The following is a 22512-nucleotide window of genomic DNA, read 5'->3' on the forward strand; positions in this document are numbered from 1 at the left end:
CCAGGACCGGGAACGAATCCTGCACTGAGCCAAACAAACCAAAATCTGTAACCGGGAAGGCCACCGACCGGATTTAGATATATCAGGGATATATCAGGACACTGGAGCCGACCTGGCCAAGCACCAGGTCTAATTTAATAGGGTGAAGGCCACGCTGTACAACAATGGCAGAAGGTTTGGGAAGCTAGGAGGAGAAGGCACCACTGGAAGGGATCAAAGCGAAGTCGGAGGAAGAGTTGGAAGAGGGTATGGAGGAGGAGTTCTGGTGTGAGGTGCTCCGGAGAGTGAACACCTCCACCTCGTGCGCGAGGGGTTGGTGGGAGGATGGGATTGTTGTTGTTGATATGGTGATTGACATTATATTCGTTACTGTTTATTGTTGGTGGCTGTAAATTTGGAGAAAATGTGAAAAGAGGATAAAAATATTTTGAAAAAAAAAGGTTTGGAAAGCTGTGCCCAGCCAAGCTCTGGATCACGTTCCAAGGCAGGGGGCACTTCTTCACAGCCCTGCAGATACTGACAAGTCCATCGCAGAGAACAGACTGGAAAAGCGGCAGCAGGGGAGAGCCCACAGGAAGAGACGCTTAACGCTTAGTGTTGATTTCTGCATTTTGTCACCGCAGTGACCACTTTACGCACGAGTGTACTGGCTCATCCTGGGGACCAGGGCAGAAAGAGGGAGAGGGTTAGAACAGGCACAGCAAAGCACAGGTGGTGAATGGAATGGTGGACAGGGAACCCAGGGATCGGGCGATGGGAGTACGCACAGCTAGCCCCCGGAGGGGGGGCCACTACACTACTGAGGTAGCTAGCACCAGGAAGTGTGCAGGAGAGAGGCGCCGTGGTGCGTCATCGCAAGGGAGAAAAGTGCTTGGCATGGGGAGGGGTACAGACATTGGGTAGAGGGAGACAACTAGGAGAAGAAACAGGGATTGGGGGGTGGAGGGGGGGGGGGGTAAGAGAAGAAACCACAAGGGAGAGAAAGGTAAAGAAAGACTGAGGGCATTAGGCTGGCTACAACACGCCACGCGTGGCAAATTGGAACAAAATGGCACTGCAAGCAACCACTTGGGAGGGTTACCGAACAAAGGTAAATCCCGGAGTGCAGGGGCGCATCAACATGGCGAACTCACACTTGGCAGCAATATTGGGTGTCCCCCTGGACAAAGGGAAACCCTGGAGCGCTGTGTACAGGACCCACAGACAGGTCGAAACCCAAAATGGGAAAGAACTCCAACATGGCGAACAAACTTAGCCTCTTTATGGAACAGGTAGGGGCGGTGGACCCATGACGATTCACCCACCCAGGGGAGAGATTCTCCTCCTTCTCCAGAGTACATTATGTCTATTCACGGATTTACTTGTTCATAGTGGGAAAAACCGGTGCTTCCAAGGCTAGTAAATTCCGACCACGCTCCACATTACATGGATGTGAGGTTGGAGACGGGTCATGCCCAACGCCCATAGAGGTTGGACACGACCCTCCTAACCGATAAGGCCTTCTGCAAGATAACATCACAGGCCACTGACGAGTGTATGACTAATACCCAGAATGGGGAGGTCGCACCCTACACGTTCTGAGGGGCACTGTTGGCTGTGATCAGGGGTGACATTATAACTTACAAAGCACAGAGAGATAGGGAAGAGAGGGTGGCTAGGCAACAGCTAGTCGACTCCATACTGGAAGTGGACTCTGCCACCTACCTTAGCACAAGTTTCAATCACGCTGACACCCAAGAAAGACAAAGACCCAACAGAATGCGGTTTCTACAGATGCATCTCGCTGTTAAATGCAGACGCGAAAATACTGGCCAAGATCCTAGCCAAAAGACTGGACTACTGCATACCAAAGGTGGTTGCAGAAGACCAGACGAGCTTTGTCAAGGGTAGACAGCTAACATAGAACATTAGGCGCCTGCTGAACGTGATCATGACCACATCCGGGGAGAGAACACCTGATGTGATCGTCTCCCTTGATTCAGAAATGGCCTTTGACAGAGTCGAATGGAAGTACCTCATCGAGATACTGGAGCAGTTCGGGCTTGGAACAGGGTTCACTGCCTGGGTAAAACACCTGTACAACGCATCCAGAGCGAGCGTACAGACAAATGCCACCAGCTCTAAGTACTTCCAGCTGCACAGAGGTACAAGGCAGGGATGCCCATTAACCCCGCTGCTGTTCATCCTGGCAATCAAACCACTAGTGATCACGTTCAGGGCCACAAATAACTGGAAAGGGAGAGGAGACAGAGCACGGAGTCTCGCTCTATGCGGATGACCTGCTCCTCTACATCTCGGACCAACAAAGCAGCTTGGAAGGAAATATGGCCCTCTTGAAAGAGTTTGGAGCCTTCTTGGGTTACAAACTTAACCGGAGCAAAAGCGAGATCTTCCCGGTGAACCCACAAGAGGGTGGGATAGAGATGAAGGAGTTGCTTAGACGGGACAGAGTTTGTAAGGAGCATCCAGGAGGGCTTCTTAAAACAACATGTAGACAGTCCAACTAGGGAAGGGGCTGTAGTGGACCTGGTATTGGGGAATGAGCCCGGCCAGGTGGTAGAAGTTTCAGTAGGGGAGCATTTCGGGAACAGTGACCACAATTCAGTAGGTTTTAAAGTGCTGGTGGACAAGGATAAGAGTGGTCCTAGGGTGAATGTGCTAAATTGGGGGAAGGCTAATTATAACAATATTAGGCGGGAACTGAAGAACCTCGATTGGGGGCAGATGTTTGAGGGCAAATCAACATCTGACATGTGGGAGGCAGTTGTCAGTTGAAAGGAATTCAGGACCGGCATGTTCCTGTGAGGAAGAAGGATAAATACGGCAATTTTCAGGAAGCTTGGATAACGAGAGATATTGTAGGCCTCAAAAAGAAAAAGGAGGCATTTGTCAGGGCTAAAAGGCTGGGAACAGACAAAGCCTGTGTGGAATATAAGGAAAGTAGGAAGGAACTTAAGCAAGGAGTCAGGAGGGCTAGAAGGGGTCACGAAAAGTCATTGGCAAATAGGGTTAAGGCAAATCCCAAGGCTTTTTACACGTACATAAAAAGCAAGAGGGTAGCCAATTCTGGTCGCCACACTACCAGAAGGATGTGGAGGCTTTAGAGAGGGTGCAGAAGCGATATACCAGAATGTTGCCTGGTATGGAGGGCATTAGCTATGAGGAGCAGTTGAATAAACTCGGTTTGTTCTCACTGGAACGACGGAGATTGAGGGGCGACCTGATAGAGGTCTACAAAATTATGAGGGGTATAGACAGAGTGGATAGTCAGAGGTTTTTCCCCAGGGTAGAGGGGTCAATTACTAGGGGGCATAGGTTTAAGGCGCGAGGGGCAAGGTTTAGAGTAGATGTATGAGGAAAGTTTTTTTACACAGCGGGTAGTGGGTGCCTGGAACTCGCTACCGGAGGAGGTGGTGGAAGCAGGGACGATAGTGACATTTAAGGGGCATCTTGACAAATACATGAATAGGATGGGAATAGAGGGATACGGACCCAGGAAGTGTAGAAGATTGTAGTTTAGTCGGGCAGCATGGTCGGCATGGGCTTGGAGGGCTGAAAGGCCTGTTCCTGTGCTGTACTTTTCTTTGCTCTTTGTTCTTTGTAAACAGGCCCGACACAAATTCCGCTACCTGGGGATCCAAATCGCTCATGACTGGACAGGGATCCACAAGTGCGACCTGACCAGCCTGACGAAGGAAGTAAAAAAGGACCTCAGAGATGGAACACATTCCCACTCTCCCTGGCGGGGAGGGTGCAGATGATCAAGATGAACGTACTGTCCAGGTTCCTCTTCCTGTTTAGATCCATCCATATCTACATCCCCAAGGCCTTTTTCAATTCACTAGACAAATTGATTTGTGTGGGGCAGAATGCAAGGATCCCAAAGAGAGTAATGCAGAGAATGAGATCCTTGGGGGTGGCCTAGTCCTCCCAAACCTGCAATATTATCACTGGGCAGCAACCATGGAGAGGGTAAAGGAGTAGATAAAGGAGCCTGAAGCCTAGTGGGTGCTTATGGAGGAGGGTTCCTGCAGAGGGACCTCCCTCTGGGCCCTAGCCATAGCGGCACTCCATTCACCACCTAATAAATATTCAATGAGCCCAGTGGTGGTAGCAACACTCGTGGAACCAACTGTGACAGCATTTCGGGTTAACCTAATGTCCGACAAAGCCACCATCGACAACAACCACAGCTTCAAGTCGGCAACTATGGACGCCACCTTCAAAAGGTTAGCACTGCCGTCTCATGGCACCGAGGTCCCAGGTTCGATCCAGGCTCTGGGACACTGTCCGTGTGGAGTTTGCACATTCTCCCCGTCTTTGTGTGAGTTTCGCCCCCACAACCCAAAGATGTCCAGGGCAGGTGGATTGGCCACGCTAAATTGCCCCTTAATTGGAAAAAATGAATTGGGTACGAATTTAAAAAAAATATATATATATATATATATTTTTTAAAATAAACAAGGTGGAGACAGGATGGGGACGACAGTGAGGGACTTTTACACCAACAACAGGCTAACAACACTCAAAGAACTGACAAAAAGATTCCAGCTGACGGGGGCAAACGAACGCAAGTACGTACAATCAAAAACTTCCTACAAAGGGAAACAAGGACATATCCATAACCACCACGACAATCACTGCTAGAGAACCTGTCGGACGCGGACATCCTAGGGAAGGGAACTCTATGGTGACATGTACAGGCGACTGCTGGGGGGGGGGGGGGGGGGGGGGGGGGTTGGCTATACCCAACTGGACGAGACGAGGGAGGCCTTGTGCTTTAGAATAGGGTGGTGCCTCTGGAGTGAAGCACTGCACAGGTTCAACTACACCTCCACAAGCGCAAGGCTAAGCCTAATGCAACTAAGCGTAGTACACAGAGCCCACTTAACTAGAACCCGAATGAGCAATTTCCTCCCTGAGGTGGAGAATAAATGCGAACGGTGCCAAGGAGGTCCGACCAACCACGCCCACATGTTCTGCTCTTGCCTCAGACTTGCTAGGTTTTGGACGTCCTTCTTCGAGCCAATGTCAGAGGTGGTGGGGATGAGGGTGGAGACATGCCCAGGAGTGGCAGTCTTCAGGGTCTCCGAACAGCCAGGTCTATTCATGGGGAGGAGGGCCGACGCCCTTGCCTCCCTAATCGCCCGCCGGAGAATCCTGCTTGGGTGGTGGTCAGCAGCACCACCCAAAGCTGCAGGCTGGCTGAGTGACCTATTGGAATTTCGCCAAATGGAGAAAATTAAATTTGCCATCCGAGAGTCGGAGAAGGGCTTCCACAAAACGTGGGAGTTATTCACTCGGTTGTTCCAAGGCCTGTTTGTGGCCAACAACTAAGAAGCCAAAGAACAGGGGTGGGTAGCCACGACACAGCAAGGTGGGGGGCAGCAACTAGAACCAAAAACACAGTGGGGAAGAAAAAACAGGAAATCACAACCACCACTGTAAATAATGCAAGAGAAAGAACAACGAGTTATATAAATAGTTGAAACCGACTGATGTGTAAATATTTTTCTTTTTCCTCTGTGCCGTTTGTCCATACTTATCGTTGTTTTGTATACCACAAAGTCAATAAAAACACTTGTCACTTCCTTTTACATTATGTAACCATCCTTGATTTTGTAAGTTTAGAACTAAAGTTATTAGCAACTTTCATTACTTAGGAATATACATTTGTTAAATGCATTGTTATATTTATCGCACCAATCACTTTCAAGCACTGATTTTATATAGACTTTCTGCAATTTTTGTTACTGTGTCAGCTTTGCAAAGCTATTCTGAATTTTAATTGAGTTGTACCAAGCAGACACATACAACACACTATGGCAAAGCAGTTCTCTCAACAAAAACACATTGACATCACATGCTTTATCTCAAATAAAGCAGACATCAAAACCATTCGAAGGAGACTTGAAACACTGATTATGTCTATGCATTCTATACATACTCCGTATACCTTTAAGTACAATCAGTTTTATTAGTACATTGTAATCTTCCTTCTATCCTTTCTTTCAAAAGTAACTTATTCCAAGTAACCAGAGGAGAAAAAAACATCACCCAGTAATTGGCCTCTAAGACAGTCACTGATAGCAGTCTGATTTAATACCAATTAAACAAAGACCAAGATGAGGGGCTTAAGGTATCAATCATGAGGGCATGCCAGCATATTCCCCCATCATAAGGAACAAGGAAGATTTAATAACATCCGTTGATCTAACAGAAACAAACTTTAATGAGGATGATTCTATAAATAATTGCCATTGTAAGGAGCCAGTCAGGGAACACTGCAAGATGACATCAACACATGACCATTACCCTCTAGGAACGAATCAGAAACTGTTCATGCACCATCCAGATCAATCACAGATTGATCAGGCACCCCATAAATCAGTTGGAAAATAACCTTGCCTCATTTAGGCCAATCAGAATGCAATATCATTTATCACACTGTGGGTTGCAGCTTGGAAAGGGTTAATAAGCAGCAACTTTCACTGATCAAGGGGCACAGCAAGACTGAAACTGAAGTTTACAGTGCCTGCTTTCCACAGGGAAGCAGAAGTTACGGGAGAGAACAGAGACTGAGTGTCAACCTGCACCCAAGGCTGAACTGTGAAGGAAGAACTGTAATACACTAGTGAAGTCCTGCCCTATTTTGATCAACATTAACTCACAACTTATTAAAATTTCCTGAGTTACTTCATCAAATGGTCTCCTGTTGCCTGCATAAAGTCTCAAAAAAACACAATTGGAATTTAAGTTAAAAGAGTACCTAGAACTTACATCAAAAACGTGCATTTATATATAACACCCTTTCCAAACAAATTAAGGGGAAATTAACGTGGCCAATCCACCTACCATACACATCTTTGGGTTGTAGGGGTGAGACCCACGCAGACACGGTGAGAATGTGCAAACTCCACACGGACAGTGACCCGGGGCCGGGATCAAACCTGGGTCCTCGGTGCCGTGAGGCAGCAGTACTAACCACTGCGCCGTCCTATATATAACAGCCTTAACATGATAAAATTTCCCAAAAGCGCTTCACAAGAGCGCCAAATAAAATTTGACAGCGCTACACAAAGTGATATTAGGGCAGTTGACCAAAATGTGGTTAAAGTGCTATATTTTAAGGAGCTTCTTGAGGAAGAGGTTTAAGAGGGGATTCCAGTGCAAAGGGCATTGGCAACTGAAGACATAGGTCCAGCAATTAAAATTGGCCAGCATTGGATGGGCACAGATAGCTGAGGTATGAGGGTGAGGGGAGATTAGAGAGCTAGATGGCAGCAAGATCATGGGAGGGATTTGGAAAAAAAAGACTCAAATTTTAATACCGCGGTGTTGCTTAACCGAGAGCCAGTGTTGACGAGCAAGCACCTGAATGACGTGGTTGAGAGTTAGGACATGGTCAGCACTTTTGGATAACCTTAAGTTTATGGAAGGTAGAACATGGAAGGCTGGCCAGGCATACATTGGAAGATTCAGGTCTTAACAGTTAACAAAAAGTATGGTTCTGGTTTTAACGCCAGATAAACTGAGGCAGGGGGCACAGTTGGCTGATGTTAGAGGTTGAAATAGCAGTCTTGCCGATGGCGAGGTGGTGGTGAGGTAGAGCTGAATATCACAGTATACATTTTAAAAATTGTTTATGGAATGTGTCACTGACAAGACCAGCATTTGTAGTCCATCTCTAATTTCTCTAAAAGGCGAGAGGAGTGAGCGGCTTTCTTGAACCTCTGCAGTCCACAGGTGTAGGTATCCAGAGTGCTGTTAGGAAGGGACTTGCAGTTTTTTGGCCCAGCAAAAGGGAAGGAACAGTGACATATTTCCAAGACAGGATAATGTGTGGCTTGGAGGAGAACTCGCAGGTGGTGGTTTTCCCACGCATCTGTTGCACTTTGCCTTCTAGATGGTAGAGATTGTATGTTTGGAAGGTGCTGTTGAAGGCAGCTTGATGAGCTGTTGCAGTGAATCTTTTAGATGGCACACAATGCTGCTACTGAATGTTACTGCATTGGGCCAATCATACAGGCTGCTTTGTCCTGGATGGTGTAGGACGCGAGTATTGCTGGAGTTGTACTCATCCAGGCAAGTGGAGAGTATTCCATCACACTGATTTGTGCCTTTGTAGGTGGTGGACAGGCTATGGGAGTCAAAAGAAGAGTTATTTGCAGTAGCCTTGCTGGCCAATGATGTGCTATAGTAGCCACAATATTTATGTGCTTGGTCCTGTTCAGTTTCTGGTCAAAGGTAATTCCTGTCCCTCCAGGATATTCATGGTGGGGGCATCAGCGATGGTAATGGCACTGAATCACAAAGGGAGATGGTTAGGTTCTCTGTTTTTGTCGATGGTCATTGCCTGGCACTTGAGCGACATGTGTTTTGTGCAAGTTCTGCAAGATTCCTGACAGGTCCGCACTCGGCACCTTAAAAAATGGATGCTATTTACAGCAAGTCCCTGTTTTATACTGCCTCGTTTTTATGTTATTTCACTTTAATGCTGGTCACTAAATGGAATGTATACTCTAGTTTTGTTTTAAAGTCGTTTCACACTGGTTTGAAGTAGGTGTGTGGCCCAATTGATGCACTTTTGGAGCAGCCTTTCCCACTCTCTCACTTCCGAACCTCCAACTTTCAGTCTCTCCTGCTCGGTGACTCATCCACTCGCCACCAACCCTCCAGTTCAGATTTATTTCCTCCAAGTTGAAGCTGTTCCTTCTGCCTCTTGCCACTCATATTCAGAGTTCTTGCACGCAGCAAGGGTTCAGGAGGGGGAAGTGGCAAGTGGGGGATTCAGTGAGGGGGAGTGTCACAGAGCAACTGAAGCTCGTAGGGTAGGCAGCAAGAGGGTGGGTTAGGGAGCTGGAGAGGCTACAAGGTCAAGAGGGTCGGCAGTGAGGAGAATGGTGAGACAGCAGCAGAGGCTGCTACAGAGAAAAGCAGATTTCTACATAGAAAAGTGCAAGGTCATCCAATTTGGATCTAAAAAAGACAAAGGAGTACTTTCTAAATGGTGAAAAGCTAGAAGCAGTCCAGAGACTTAAAAGGACATGTACACAGATCAACAAAATATCATGCGAAGGTCCAAAAAAACAAACAAGCGGCCTTCATTTCTAGTGGAATTTAAACGGTCAGAACATGCTTCTATTTGAAGTCCTAGCTAGACCTTACCTGGAGCACTGTGGACAGTTCGAAGCTCCATATCTTCAGTAAGCTACATTGGCTTTGGAGAGATTGATTGGTTGATTGATTTGTCTTATTGTCACATGTACCGAAGTACAGTGAAAAGTATTTTTCTGCGGCCGAGGGAACGTACACAGTACGTACATAGTAGACAAAATAATCAACAGAGAACATTGACAAATGGTACATCGACAAACAGTGATTGGTTACAGTGCAGCCAGATTCACTTGATTGATACCTGGACTCCCAAGGCTTAAATTACAGGGACAGTACATAAACAAGGGTTGCATTCCCTTCAATTTAGAAGTTTAAAGGATGATTTAATAGTTTTCAAACTATTAAAGGGAACAATGTAGGTGTGAGAAAATCAGTTTTGTTGGTTAGGGAGTCTCGGACTAAGGAACATAGCAGAAAAATAGAGCCAGGCCTCTTGAATGTGAACTTCGAAAATCTTTTTCAAACAAAAGAATGGTAGAAGTGCAGAATGCCCTTTCACAAATGAGAGTTGATGCTGGGTAAACTGTTCATTTTAAACACACCTGCCCCAGATTGCTGCTAACCAAAGGTATTAAGGGTGTGTAGGTATATGGAGTTAGACCTCAGATCAGCCACAGCTTCATTCAATGGCAGAACAAACTCACGGGTTTAAATGGCCTACTTTCTTTCCCAGGTTCTTATCCAAACTTCCCTACTAATCAAATTCTCTCAATTCTTGTAACATTCATTCTCTAATGTTTCAATATCCTTTTTGTACTAAGAAGCAAATGTTTAAAAATGGATCAGTTTTAAACTTCCAAAACACAATGATGAAAGTAGTGAAGTCTGTCTTGCGTACATCTATAAAGAGATCGAACATCTAGGTGTCTTTAAATAGTACTGAAGGGGACTTCCGGTAGCAGCTATGAAGGAGTAAGTCGCACATTTGGTGGCTCCCGCTCTGGCCGGACTTTTGGACCTTTCCCCCGTTTTTCTACCGGACTTGAATTGTAAAACGGGCAATGAGCAATTGTTTACTGAAATCTCACTTCGGTGCATGGAGAGAACAACTAGAAGTGTTCGTAAGGGCAGAAACAAGAAGATAGAGAAGGCTTGGGCTGTAGCTGCAACAGAAGACAGCATGGCGGAGGTTCGGACTTCTGGCTTGTCGACCAAGCAGTCTATGGAGCAGCTGATGCAAGTCATTCAGGAAGGCTTTGTTACACAGAAACGGGACTGCTTGGACCCGATAAAAGAGTCGATTGAGCGGTTGGAGCATAGATTGGACGCCCAGGATTGGGTGATCCAGAAGGTGGAGAAGGCACTGGCTGAGCAGGAGGAACATCAAACTGCGGTGGAGCTGCAGGTGGGGATGCTGAGGGACCAGCAGAAGAAGCTCCTGGAGAAGGTGGAGGACCTAGAAAATAGGTCCTGCCGGCAGAACCTAAGAATCGTCAGGCTCCCGGAGGGGTCCGAAGGAACAGACGTTGAGGCAGACATCGTAGACATGTTTGTGCTTGTGAAGTTGCTGGGGGATGGGGCATTCTCCCGGCCCTTGGAGGTGGACAGGGCTCACAGAGCACTCGCGAGGAGGCACTTCTACTTCGAGTCACCCGAGGACGTGTTGGACTTGCGAAAAAGGGCTGGTGATGGATTGAGAACTTTTGAACTTGGCTGCAACGTTCATGATTTTGTTTTTCCTTTTTGTTTCTCTGTTTTTGTAAAAGGTTTTTGCACTGTTGGGGGATGGAGGGGGTGCTTGTTTTGATCTTGGTGTTTATCTGTTGGGCAATTGTGTGGGGATTGTTTGATGTTGGAGTTTGTTTGTATGAGTGGGGGGCGGGGGGAAAGACGGACGATAGGTGGGAGACTATCTGACGCCGGGGATGGGGGCCATCAAGCTAGTTGGGCGAGCTAGCACTCGGAAGCGCAAGGGGGGGGGGGGGGGGGGGGGGGGGGGTGCCGATGTTTAGTTTAGTAAAGGTGGTGGGTTACAGGGTGTTGTTATGAGGGGGGGGGGGGGGGGGGGGGGAGTTGAATGTTCTGCTGACGGGGGAGGGACTTGGGCTGAGGGACAGAGAGGAGGTTGGGGGCGGGGGCTGCCTGGGGATGAACCGGTGGAGGTGCGGAGCACAGGCTGGAGGCAATGAGCCCCCCAACTAGGCTGATCACCTGGAATGTTCGAGGGTTAAATGGGCTGGTCAAAAGGACATGCGTGTTCGCGCATCTTAGGGGATTGAAGGCAGATGTGGTAATGTTGCAGGAGACGCACCTTAGAGTTACGGACCAGGTTAGACTGAGGAAAGGCTGGGTCAGTCAGGTCTTTCACTCGGGACTAGATTCAAAGATTAGAGGGGTCGCGATCCTGATCAATAAGCGGGTGGTGTTTGAGGCGGGTAGAATAGTCTCGGACGTGGGTACATTATGGTCAGTGGGAAGCTAGAGGGGGTGCAGGTGGTATTAGTAAATGTGTATGTGCCAAATTGGGATGATGTGGAGTTTATAAAGAGGATGCTGGGGAAGATACTGGACCTGGATTCGCACAGGTTGGTCATGGGAGGGGACTTCAACACAGTTATGGACCTGGCTTGGACCGGTCAAGCTCGAAAACAGGCAGGGTGCCAGCAATGGCAAAGGAACTGGGGGGGTGGATCCATGGCGATTTGGGCAGCCGAGGGTGAAGGAGTTCTCCTTCTACTCACACGTGCATAATGTGTATTCCCGGATTGATTTCTTTATTTTGAGCATGGCCTTACTGGCTGGGGTGGTGGACACGGGGTACTCGGCGATTACAATCTCAGACCATGCTCCCCACTGGGTTGACCTGCAGGTTAGTAAAGATAGTAAACCAGCGCCCGCACTGGAGTTTGGATGTGGGACTTTTGGTGGATGAAGGGGTGTGAGAGCGGCTGAGGAAATGTATTCAGAGCTACCTGCAGGTCAATGACACGGAGGAAATTTCAGCAGCGGTGGTGTGGGAAGCACTGAAGGCGGTGGTCAGGGGAGAGCTGATCTCGATCCGGGCCCATAGAGAGAAGGTGGACAGGGCAGAGACGGACCGACTGGTAAAGGAGTTATTACAGATTGATAGGAGGTATGCGGAGACCCCAGAGGCAGGGCTTTTAAGGGAACGGCAGAGGTTACAGGCTGAGTTTAGCTTGCTGACCACAGGGAGGGCGGTGGAGCAGCTGAGAAAGGCGAGGGGGGCGATCTATGAACATGGAGAGAAGGGCAGCAGAATGCTTGCACAGCAGCTTAGGAAGAGCTAGGGAGATAGGGAAAGTAAAGGATGGAGATGGGAACCTGGTTGGTGATTCAGTAGGGGTGAATAAGGCGTTTAGGAATTTCGACAGCAGGCTGTACAGGTCGGAACCTCCAAGGGGCCGGAAGCAATGATGCACTTCTTGGAGGGGCTGAATTTCCCAAAGGTGGACGGGGAGCGGGTAGAAGGGCTGGGGGCCCCAATCGGGCTGGAGGAGATAATGGAGGGCTTGAAGGCCATGCATGCGGGCAAGGCCCCTGGTCTTGACGGGTACCCAGTGGAGTTTTATAAAACATTCTCGGGGATATTGGGGCCGATGTTGACGGTGTTTAATGAGGCAAGGGAAAGAGGGGTGTTGCCCCCGACGGTGTCACAGGCAACGATTTCACTGATTCTTAAGCGGGACAAGAACCCGAAGCTGTGTGGGTCCTACAGGCCGATCTGCCTGTTGAATGTAAATGCCAAGTTGCTGACCAAAATCTTGTCCTCCATGATATGAGGATTGTGTTCTGGACGTTATTTGGGGAGGACTAGACGGGGTTTGTTAAATGTGATCATGATGCCTCCGGAAGGTAGGGAGGTGGAGGTAGTGATCGCAATTGATGCAGAAAAGGCTTTAGATCGGGTAGAATGGGACTGTGGGAGATAGTGAGACGGTTCGGATTTGGATGGGGCTTTATTGACTGGGTCAGGTTACTGTATGAGACTCCTAGAGGCGACTGGGAGAGCTGCCGTTTTGGTTAGTAAAGGGAAGCTTTAGGTACCTAGGCATCCAAGTGGCGCGGGAAAGGGACCAGTTGCATAAATTGAATCTGGCCCGGCTGGTGGACCAAATGAAGGACGATTTTCGGAGATGGGACGCGCTTCTGCTGTCTCCGGCTGGGAGGGTGCAAATGGTGAAGATGACGGTCCTCCCGAGATTCCTATTTGTATTTCAGTGTCTCCCCATCTTTATTCCGCGGTCCATTTTTAAGCGAGTCAACAGGGTGGTCACGGGCTTCATCTGGGCGGGCAAGACCCCACGAGTAAAGAAGATAATGCTTGAGCGGAGTCAGGGAGAGGGCGGGCTGGCGCTGCCAAATTTTAGCAACTATTACTGGGTGGCTAATATAGCCATAATCAGGAAGTGGGTGGTGGGGGAGGGGTCGGCATAGGTGCGTATGCAGGCTGCTTCATGTAAGGACACCAGTTTGGGGCATTGGTAACTGCACCTCTGCCGTTCCCGCCGGCACGGTACTCCGCCAGTCCAGTGGTGGTGGCGGCCCCGAGAGTTTGGGGCCAGTGCTGGCAGCATGTGGGAGCATCGGTCTGGGCCCCAATCTGTGATAATCACCGGTTTGCCCCGGGGAGAATGGACGAGGGGTTCTGGTTATGGCGGAGAGTGGGGATTGAGAGGATGGAGATATGTTCATAGAGGGGAGCTTTCAGAGTATGAGGGTGTTGGAGGAAAAGTTTGGGTTGGCGAGGGGAAACATACTCAGGTATCTGCAGGTGCGGGACTTCCTTCGTAAACAGGTGTCAACCTTCCCGCTCCTACCGCTCAGGGGGATTCAGGACAGGGTAGTTTCCAGAGGGTGGGTAGGAGAAGGGAGCGTCTCGGACATTTATAAGGAGCTTATGCGGTCGGAGGAGACGCAGGCCGAGGAGCTGAAGTGCAAGTGGGAGGAGGAGCTGGGAGATGAGATAGAGGATGGTCTATGGGCAGACACGTTGAGTAGAGTCAACACGTCTGCACCATGTGCCAGGCTCAGCCTGATACAATTCAAGGTTGTTCACCGGGCTCACATGAGAGTGGCCCGGATGAGCAGATTCTTTGGGGGTGGAGGACAGCTGCGCAAAATGTGCGGGAGGGGCGGCGAACCATGTCCACATGTTTTGGACATGTCCAAAGCTTAGGGGATTTTGGCAGGGGTTTGCAGACATCATGTCCACGGTGTTAAAAACAAGGGTGGCGCTGAGTCCAGAGGTGGCAATTTTCGGGGTGTCAGAAGACCCGGGAATCCAGGAGGAGAAAGAGGCAGATGTTCTGGCCTTTGCTTCCCTGGTAGCCTGGACACGGATACTAATTAGCATGGGAGGGACTCCAAAGCCCCCAAAGTTGGTGACCTGACTATCGGACATGACTAGCTTTCTCTGTTTGGAGAAAATAAAGTTCGCCTTGAGAGGGTCACTGTTAGGGTTCGCCCGGAGGTGGCAACCGTTCGTCGACTTCTTTCGGGAAATTAATCGTCAGCAGAAGAGGGGGGGGGGGGGGGGGGGTTGGGAGTAGTTTAGATCAGAGTAGGGGGTCAATAAGAGTGGGACCTGTAAGAGAGGTAAATGGCTTTTGCACTATGTTTATGGTTTCATGTATATTGTTTATTTTGTCACTACACCAAAAATACCTCTATAAAATGTTTATTTTAAAAAAAATAGTACTGAAGCTGATCAGCAGAAAGTTTTAGTATTTTGTCAAATCAACTGAAATTGGCATCTCCAGGGCTGAATACCCCAGAGAACTGGATTCAGTTACTGTTCTTCTCTAAACTGAACTTTTTGATTAGACAATTAAAAAGCATCAAAAAGCCAATAAGACCAGTCTGACAGAGTTGCACTTTTGTTTCAGACATTTCCTTCTGCTAGCTGAGGGAGGAAACGCAATGCTGATATAGAGCAGCAAGGGAGGGGAAGAGAGTTTAAAAACAAAACATAAACTAGTTGAGAAACCGCCAAACCTTAAAATAAAATGTTGAGTGTTTGTAAACCACACTCTTGTGACAAACAGAAAAGGAAGAATGTCCAATACTGAACTACTATTTTCCTTCTTCAATATTTGCCCTGTCACCATGGCCACTTGCCTCCATATATTCTTTATCAGCAGTAAGGGAAGGCGACTTCCAAGGCCAATGCCTGTCCTTCCTTAGCCTATAGCAAGCATACGTGCTGTAGGGTAAAGACAGATAAAGTGTCAGTTTACACTAAATTAAGGCATGTTACTTTGCTGGTTCATGTCCAATAGCCTTGCTGTGACTGCAATAATTGGGGCTGCAGGTTGAGAGAATGCAAGCACTTAAATGGGAGGTGGCAACATAAAGAAACAGTCAACTGCCTGACACTCATCTGCGTGCATTACCAATGGTGTGGATTAATATTTTAACTAAAAGATTTGCAGTATGCTCACCAGTTTGAGAGCCGTACATTTGCCCAGGTACAAATTCCGGACAGTTAATTAAACGGGAGAAATCAGTTCTTGGAATGTCGGAAACAAGTGGGCCTGGAATCGGCCATTTTTCAGGACTCTCTTTTTTCCTCATTTTCTGGTCCACGATTTGTACCTCCGTACTTCCTTTCAAAGCCTAATGATTTTGAAAATACAACACATCACTGGTAAACAGAGAAGCAGACAAGATTTTTTATGACATACCATTAAATAAATTCAAAACGTTATCTTTGGTAAACAGTTTGTAAACACTCAAGTCAATTAAAAGGATCAAAAATGAGGGGAGACAACCTTAGCCAATACATAATGCAAACGTTCAGAGTAATTTACCAGGCAAGTTAATAGGTGGCAAAGCCTTGGAATTATGCAAAATACAATTAGATAATATGATGAGTGTTAAAGGTACTAAAAGTTCAAGTTTCCATCTGCATTCTCTTATTTCGGTCTTTTGTTATTTGTCTGCGTTGAAGCATACTTTAGTGGAACACTATTTTTCTGCATTTTTTCCCTAATGCACGGTGCCACATAACGTCCGAACTACAATTAGAGAATTTAAACCCCTTCTCCTCCAAAGCATGCATTACAAGATAATCACATTCCAATTCGGAAAGACCCCTTTCTCTGCCCTAAATTCATAAGTGAGTAAATAAATTGGGAAAGGTGCTTGCTATTACAAGAGGCTACAAAGGTTTGACACTGGCCTTCTCAACTGAGCTTGCAGAGTAATCTTTTCAGAAATGAATTCTAGATAAACTCCTTATACACCTATGACTGTGTGGCCAAATTCCCCATCAACATAGATTTTCTAATTTGCTGATGACACCACCGCACTGGGTCGGATTTCAAACAATGACGAGGCAGAGTACAGGAATGAGATAGGGAATTTGCTGAACTGGTGCGACGACAATAATCTCTCCCTCAATGTCAACAAAACAAAGGAGATTATCATTGACTTCAGGAAGCTTAGTGGAGAACATGCCCCTGTCTACATCAATGGGAATGAAGTAGAATGGGCCGAGAGCTTCAAGTTTCTAGGTGTACAGATCACCAACATCCTGTCCTGGTCCCCCCATGCCGACACCAAGTTAAGAAAGCCCACCAACGACTCTACTTCACAGAAGACGAAGGAAATTTGGCATGTCAGCTACGACCCTCACCAACTTCTACAGATGCACCATAGAAAGCATTGTTTCTGGTTGTATCACAGCTTGGTATGGAGCCTGCTCTGCCCAAGACCGCAGGAAACTACAAAAGGTTGTGAATGTAGCCCAGTCCATCACGCAAACCAGCCTCTCATCCATTGACTCTATCTATAATTCCCGCTGCCTCAGAAAGGCAGCCAGCATAATTAAGGACCCCATGCACCCCAGAAATACTCTCTTCCACCTTCTTCCGTCAGGAAAAATATACCAAAGTTTGAGGTCACGTACCAACCGTCTCAAGAACAGCTTCTTCCCCACGGAGATCAGACTTTTGAATGGACCTACCTCGTATTAAGTTGATCTTTTCTCCACACCTTGCTATAACATTATATTCTGCAGTCTCTCCTTCCTTCCCTATCTATGTACGGTATGCATAGTTTGTACAGCATGCAAGAAACAATACTTTTCACTGTATACTAATACATGTGACAATAATAAATCAAATCAGATAAAATCAGATCAGATGTATTTTACAATTCAGTAAACATCACCTCCATAAAGTTTTACATTACTTGTTACAAATGTGGTTGGCTTCCTTCTTTGGAAGGGGTTCATCTTCCACACAAACTAGGATAGCCTCAAAAAAGCTTTCCAACAAATTCAGACAATATACTCCTTTGCACAGAATTCCTTATTGTAAACCATGATCATAATTCTCTATCCGGAAGTGGTGCAAAATCACTGCAAGCTAATGGGAGAGAAGCTCCAACTAAAAATCAGACAATACAAAAAGACAAGGAGCTGTATATAAGGCAATCAAACCTTTTCAAAAATGGAGGAAGGCCATATCTTTAGCAAACAATCTAACTTTCTTCAAGTTAATGGTCACAAATAGGAACTTACAATGTTATGATAAAATTCAGTAAAGGATGATGGAACCTATATGCTTAGATCAATGAGCACCATGTGTTTCTGTCCCGCTGTCAAATTGAAACAGTATTGCATAGCGAAAATATGCCCCCTGCTCCAGACAGCTACCCTGTAACCTCAGAAACAAAAATGCACGCAATCATTTGCCCAAGAAGCATACTTAAGTACAGGTGTCCTGATAGCTTTAACAAATTTTTTATTCCATGGGGAGATTTTGGATTTTCACTAATACTATTTAAGTATAGGATTTTCCAATGATTTTCATCAACCTACACATGGAAGTCTCTTGCTTTGTGCAACTTAAATACGGATTTCCATGATGAATGCATGTGAAAATGCTACAGCTCAGCATAAAATGGGTTGCAAATCTATTCTTGTCAGAGAGTTTTTGAGTCACCTACTGAAGGCCAAGAATGGAAAAATTGGATCTCCTTTAAATAAAAATAACAGACTCAATAAAATCCATGAAATTTGTTTTCCAAAGGCAAGTTAAAATAAAGTTTTTATCTTGAGGACCTAATTTCGATCCAAGCCCCGGGTCTCTGTCTGTGTGGAGTTTGCACATTCTCCCTGTGCTTGCGTGGGTTTCACCCCCACAACCCAAAAGATGTGCAGGTTAGGTGGACTGGCCACGCTAAAATTGCCCCCCCAATTTGAAAAATAAATAATTGGGTCACTTTAAAAAAAAATTTTTAAAAAAAAATATTTCTATTTCCTCCTTTTTCACATTTTCTCCCAAATTTACACCCAACAATAAACAATAATCAGTAACAATGTAATGTCAATCCCCATATCATTAATAACTATCCCATCCCCCCACCAAACCCCAAACATTAGCCCTCATGTTAACATAAACAAATGACAAAAATATATCAGGAACCACCCATAGTCACCATTAACACATACAGACAGACCCTCTCCCCCCAACCCTCCCAGCTCTCACCCCCCCCCCCCCCCAATGTTCGATGTGATCCAATTCTCGAAAATGCATAATGAATAACACCTATGAATTGTAGAACCCCTCCATCCTTCCCATCAGTTCAAATTTGACCTTTTCAAGCACCAAGAATTCCAGAAAGACCCCGCCACGCCAGGGCACAGGGTGGAGAGAATGATCCCCACCTAAACAGGATCCACCTTTGGGCGGTCAATGAGACGAAGGCTACAATATCTGCCTCAGTGTCCGTTTCCAACCCTGGCTGGTCCGTCACCCCGACAATGGCCTCCCAAGGGCCCGGGTCCAATTTCACGCGTACCACTTTAGAGATTACCCTAAAAACCTCCTTCCAGTAATCCTCCAGCTTTGGACAGGACCAAAACATGTACGTGGTTTGCAGGAAGAATGTTCACACACATCTTCTACCCCCTCAAAGAGCCGGCTCATCCTCGCTCTTGTAAGGTGTGCTCTATACAGCACCTTCAGCTGTATCAGCCCCAACCTCGCACATGAGGTGGAGGCGTTCACCCTCCGGAGCACCTCACACCAGAACCCTTCCTCCATACCCTCTCCCAACTCTTCCTCCCACTTTGCCTTGATCTCTTCCAGCAGCGCCTTCTCCTCTTCCAAAATAGCCCGGTAAACCACCCAATACTACCCCCTTCTCCAGTCCCCCTGTCTTCAGCACCTCCTCCAGCAATGTGGAAGCCGGCTCTACTTGGAAGCTCTGTATCTCCTGTCTGGCAAAGTCTCGAACCTGCATGTGTCTAAATATTTCCCCCTGCTCCAGCCCATACTTCGCTCCCAGCTCCTTCAATCCCGCAAAACGACTCCCAAGAAACAAATCTTTTACTGTCCTAATTCCTTTCTCTTCCCATCTCTGAAAATTTCCATCCCACTTCCCTGGCTCAAACCAATGGTTCCCCCGAATCGGCATTTCCCTTGACCCCGCCCCCAACTCGAAGTGCTGTCGGAACTGCCTCCAAATTCTCAACGAAGCTATTACTACCGGACTCCCCGTGTATCTCCCCGGGGCCATAGGGTGCGGCGCTGTCGCTCACGCCTTCATTCACGACCCCCTACCCAAACTCTCCTCTATTCTGACCCATTGCGAGTCAACCCCTCTGACCCAGCTCCGTACCTTCTCCACATTCGCCGCCCAGTAATAATACATCAGGTTCGGAAGACCCAAACCCCCTGCCTGGTTTCCTTTCTGTAGTAGCACCTTCTTAATTCTGGCCACCTTCCCTCCCCATATGAACGAGGTAATCATCCTTTCAATCTCTCTAAAAAAATGCCCTTGGCAGGAAAATCGGCAGGCATTGAAAAATAAACAGGAATCGCGGCAGCACAATCATTTAAACTGCCTGTACCCGATCCGCCAGTGGCAGCGGGAGACCATCCCACCTTGCCAGATCAGCTTTTCACCCTCCCCACCAAACTAGAAATGTTGTACTTACGGAGCCCCACCCCAGTCTCGAGCAACCTGCACCCCCAGGTATCTAAAGCGAGTCCCTGCCCTACGGAATGGCAGCCCCCGCACCCCTGGCTGAGGCACCACAATATATTAAAGGTGGTACTTTAATAATAATCTTTATTAGTGTCACAAATAGGCTTACATTAACACTGCAATGAAGTTACTGTGAAAATCCCCTAGTCACCACACTCCAGCACCTGTTCGAGTACAGAGGGAAAATTCAGAATGTTCCATTCACCTGACGAGCACGACTTTCAGGACTTGTGGGAGGAAACCGAAGCACTGGGAGGAAACCCACACAGACACGGGGAGAACGTGCAGACTCCACAAAGACAGTGACCCAAGCAGGAATCGAACCTGGGACCCTGGCACTGTGAAGCAACAGTGCTAACCACTGTGCTACCGTGCCGCCCAACTAATCCGCTCAAGGGCAATTGTTACGATGAGGAGAGGTTAGGAAATTGGATCGAAGATGTATTGACAATTTATGGGTTAACAGACGGAGGGTAAAACATGCTAACACCGAGTCAGAGGTATACGCCAACACCTGGCCTGAGTTACATTGTCCCATTCAGATTAAACTATTTTTATTGGGAATAAACAGGATACCCTTGTTCAGCCAAGGTGATTCACTCAAGATCCATTGCCCTCCAGGACACACTGACCTGGTTAGCGATTAACCCATTACAGAATCTGATGGCCTCTTTTGTCTGCAAATTGGAGGTTAATTGCATATTCATAGCATGGCCCTGTTTTTTTGTGTAAACAGGAATGGGCAATCAAAAGACCAGGTAGCGATGATGAGTTCAAGTCTGGACATGTCTGGACAGAACCATCTTTGAGGGACTGTGCAGAGCTGAGAAAGAAAACGTATCCTGTTTGAACAGCCATGATGTGGAGACGCCAGCATTGGACTGGGGTGGGCAGAGTAAGAAGTCTTACAACACCAGGTTAAAGTCCAACAGGTGTGTTTCGAATCACTAGCTTTTGGAGCACACTCCTTCCTCAGGTGAATGAAGAGGTGGGTTCCAGAAACACATATATAGACAAAGTCAATGATGCAAGACGTTACTCTGAATTGCGAGTCTTTGCAGGTAATTAAGTCTTTACAGGTCCCGATGGAGCGACTGGTTAATCACGGGTTAAAGGGGTGTGAATTGTCTCAAGCCAGGACAGTTGGTAGGATTTCGCAAGCCCAGGCCAGATGGTGGGGGATGAACGTAATGCGACATGAATCCAAGACCCCGGTTGAGGCCATACCCATGTGTGCGGAACTTCGCTATCAGTTTTTGCTCGGCGATTCTGCGTTGTCACGTGTCCTGAAGGCTGCCTTGGAGAACGCTTACCCGAAGATCAGAGGCTGAATGCCCTTGACTGCTGAAGTGTTCCCCGACTGGAAGGGAACATTCCTGCCTGGCGATTGTCACGCGATGTCCGTTCATCCGTTGTCGCAGGGGCTGTATGGTCTCGCTAGAATCAGAATTGGTTACATTCTTGGACACACTCATCTCCACCAAGGACGGTCACCTCAGCACTTCACTTTACTTTACCACAATCCATGGATAACCTCACGATGCTCCACTTCCACAGCTTATACCCTATGGACAAGCCCTCAGTTTACACAGGATCTGCTTAGACAAGGAGGAACGCAACAGACATCTACAGATGCTGAAAGGTGCCCTTGTACGAACGGGATATGGCGCTCGACTCATCGATCGACAGTTCCAACGCACCACAGCAAAAAGCTGCACCGACCTCCTCAGAAGTCAAGCACGTGACACAACCGACAGAGTACCTGGAGCGAAGAAACGACGACATCTTCTTTGCAGCCTTCAACAGAACATCGAGGAATACGAACATCTTGCCAAGGCCATCCCCACAACCAGTCTTCAAACAACCACACAACCTCAAACAGACCAATGTTTGCAGCAAACTACCCAGCCACATAAATACGGTGGCTACAGAGCAGGTCAAAGGCTAGGAATCTTGCGGCAAGTAAGTCACCTCCCAATTCCCCAAAGCCTATCCACCATCTACAAGACACCTCCCTGGGGTGTAATGGAATACTCTCCACTTGCCTGCATGAGTGCAGTTCCAATAACACTCAAGATGCTCAACACTATTTAGGACAAAGCATCCCACTCGATTGCTACCCCTTCCACAAACATTCAATGCATCCATCACTGACTCAGAGTGGCAGCAGTGTACACAATCTACAAGATACACTGCAGGTTCTCACCAAGGATCCTTAAGAAGCAGCTTCCAAACTCACAACCACTACCATTTAGAAGAACAAGAACAGTAGATATACCTGGGTACACCATCACCTGGAGGTTCCACTCCAAGTCACTCACCATTCTGACTTAAAATATATAGCCATTCCTTCACTGTCGCAAGGTCAAAGATCCT

General features: G+C 47.3%; 1 protein-coding gene across 5 annotated transcripts in view; it reads right to left on the reverse strand.

The window, feature by feature from the left end:
• The window catches only part of LOC140408447 (la-related protein 1B-like), a 142324-nt gene that overhangs the window by 49046 nt on the left and 70766 nt on the right, over positions 1-22512 (reverse strand). For all 5 annotated transcript variants that reach the window (XM_072495659.1, XM_072495658.1, XM_072495656.1 and 2 more), the window contains exon 11: positions 15579-15753. In XM_072495659.1, coding sequence (XP_072351760.1) covers positions 15579-15753 — 175 coding nt within the window. The remainder of the gene's footprint in view (positions 1-15578; positions 15754-22512) is intronic.

Source organism: Scyliorhinus torazame, chromosome 3 (assembly GCF_047496885.1).
Source record: "Scyliorhinus torazame isolate Kashiwa2021f chromosome 3, sScyTor2.1, whole genome shotgun sequence".
In the NCBI taxonomy this organism is placed as follows: Eukaryota; Metazoa; Chordata; class Chondrichthyes; order Carcharhiniformes; family Scyliorhinidae; genus Scyliorhinus; species Scyliorhinus torazame.